This window comes from Priapulus caudatus, unplaced genomic scaffold (genome assembly GCF_000485595.1).
Source record: "Priapulus caudatus unplaced genomic scaffold, Priapulus_caudatus-5.0.1 Scaffold949, whole genome shotgun sequence".
Taxonomy (NCBI): domain Eukaryota; kingdom Metazoa; phylum Priapulida; class Priapulimorpha; order Priapulimorphida; family Priapulidae; genus Priapulus; species Priapulus caudatus.
Window position 1 is genome coordinate 63,964 of NW_014578010.1, and position 2,500 is coordinate 66,463.

Consider the following 2,500-nt stretch of genomic DNA (forward strand, 5'->3'; position numbering starts at 1 on the left):
GCAGGCAAAGTAGAATAATGTAGTCGTGAAATAGCACTATTTTCCCGTTTTTCCGTTGTACACTCTAGGTATTATCCGCTCTTGATATATATATATATTCAAACCCGTTTTTACCAATCTCTGTTGCTGATAAGGTTCATTACAGACAGGTACACATCTCACACTCACCAGGTAGTTGAGAGAGATATCGTCGACAGCTTGCTGCTTTCTACCAGTTCCTATCTTAAACGGGCCGAGTCCCTTTCGCTCGCCCTTACCCTTCTCCTTCACCTTCCCATCTTTATCCTGCAAAAACGAAAAAAACATAATGTAATACATATCACAAAACATAAATAATAAATAAGAACATGAACATAACACGAGTGTTGAACATGAGATCATCGTAGAAGCGATTTGTGTGACGCGTGCGGTAACATGCGCAAGTAACGCAAACATGGCGGTTCGTTTGATTGGCATGTGATTAGTGGCGGGAGCATTTTGACTCTGCTCGTTTTACGCGCTTATTCGATGATTTATGTGAGATAATGAAAGTGAGCGTATGAATGACAGGTGAAAATGCTATTCACTATGGGATTTCTGTTCTCGGCTTATTGTAGTACAGCTAACAGCATGTGTGCAGAATTAGCTGGGGCTCATCTCCTAGGAAAATATGAACACAGTAAATTACGAAGCCGCAGTTATCATTCCCCCGGGAGCAAGATTGTTAGCGGAACTCCCTCTAGAGCAGTTATGAATGTGTAATGACACTGTGTTTGCCCCCAGGGGAATTAAGTCAATAGTTAAGTGTTTGGTATATGATGGTTCTGTGTTTGACTTGTAAATTCTTTCGTCGTTGGAAAAGCGTCACGCGATACGTGTGAACGCAGACGGACGCGTAGCCGATAGCCTCGTATATATATCGTATCCCCTATCTCGCGAGCGGTTGTATCACATTCCCTATTACTTATTAGCGGGTTAGTTATAGTTATATCACATCCCATCTATCGTTAGTAGGTATATATATAACACTCAACTTCGCAGGCGACTGTATCGCATATGCTATCGCACACGAGCCATTACATTTTATTCGCTATCGTGTATATTATCGGTTACATTACATTCGCTCTGACATGTAATCACATTTACATCAGATACTATATCTCTTAGGCGGTTATATTCCACACCGATGTCATTTATAGGCCATTATATCGCATCCTCTATATAGCTAGCACGCCTGTCAGTCATGTGTCAGCCGAATTATGATGATAGCAGTCTACTGCGAGAAACCGTTTGTCACGCATTATAGCCAGCTTATAGAAAACCTATCATGGCGGCGTCGTTAACAACGCCCGAATGCCACATAGTATCGTTATTGCATCCATCACGCGCGGAGATAGAGACGCATACACATGACGGTCTATTCTTCTTCTTCTTCTTCTTCTTCTTCTTCTTCTTCTTCATCTTCTCGGGTCACTACACTACATTCGACCTAGCCACTGCAGCACACAGGCACCTGGTACGAGGGTTGAAAGCCTTAAAGTCTCCAGGTCTACAGGGCTCTGGTAATAGGAGACATTCCAGAAGATGTTCCATGGTCTGGTCCTCCTCGCAGTCACATTCGATTGGGCCATCTTAAAGTCTTAATCTTGGATCGGGTTATTAAAGACGCGTAAATCAAGTTGCGGTCGCGTCTACAACTACCGGGTGGTCGCCATTACGCTACGAGAACGACACACACTCTATCATTGGCTGGCGTCAAGATTTAACGAGCATTCAACAGCAGCGAGATTGACTAACGACGTGTCCCGTCGCCATATCCACGTTCCCGGATGACCGACCATTCGTGGCTCATTAACGCCCACCACCGCACGAACACACCATGTAACACACCATTACATAGTAACACACCATATAGATAGTAACACACCATGCATATAGTATAACACACCATTAGGCCTACATAGTAACACACCATTACATAGTAAAACACCATTACATAGTAACACACCATTACATAGTAAAACACCATTACATAGTAAAACACCATTTCATAGTAACACACCATTACATAGTAAAACACCATTACATAGTAAAACACCATTACATAGTAACACACCATTACATAGTAACACACCATTACATAGTAACACACCATTACATAGTAACACACCATTACATAGTAACACACCATTACATAGTAACACGCGAACCTTATTGGTATACCGATGATCTAAGTAACGTAAACTACGGGAGAGACGATGCTCCACACCTCTCCTATTCCGCGGGTTTACATCGCATGTACGGCGGATTTAATAAAACAGACTGAGAGAGAATTTGAGATTTCTGATATGTGCCAATGCGCAATATAACGCGTAAACATACGGTATATATGCTAGAATTCATCACAATAGAAATTATACTGTTATTGCCTGTAAGGTATGGTTATAATAAAGACACAAAGAGAGAGAGAGAGAGAGAAAGAGAGAGAGAGAGAGAGTAGCGATATTTAGTAGGGCCCGCG

General features: G+C 42.1%; 1 protein-coding gene across 1 annotated transcript in view; it reads right to left on the reverse strand.

Moving 5' to 3' along the window:
• LOC106814598 (muscle M-line assembly protein unc-89-like) overlaps nucleotides 1-2,500 on the reverse strand; it is a 21,423-nt gene that overhangs the window by 8,254 nt on the left and 10,669 nt on the right. Inside the window, exon 4 of the mRNA XM_014818938.1 lies at nucleotides 169-285. Coding sequence (XP_014674424.1) covers nucleotides 169-285 — 117 coding nt within the window. The remainder of the gene's footprint in view (nucleotides 1-168; nucleotides 286-2,500) is intronic.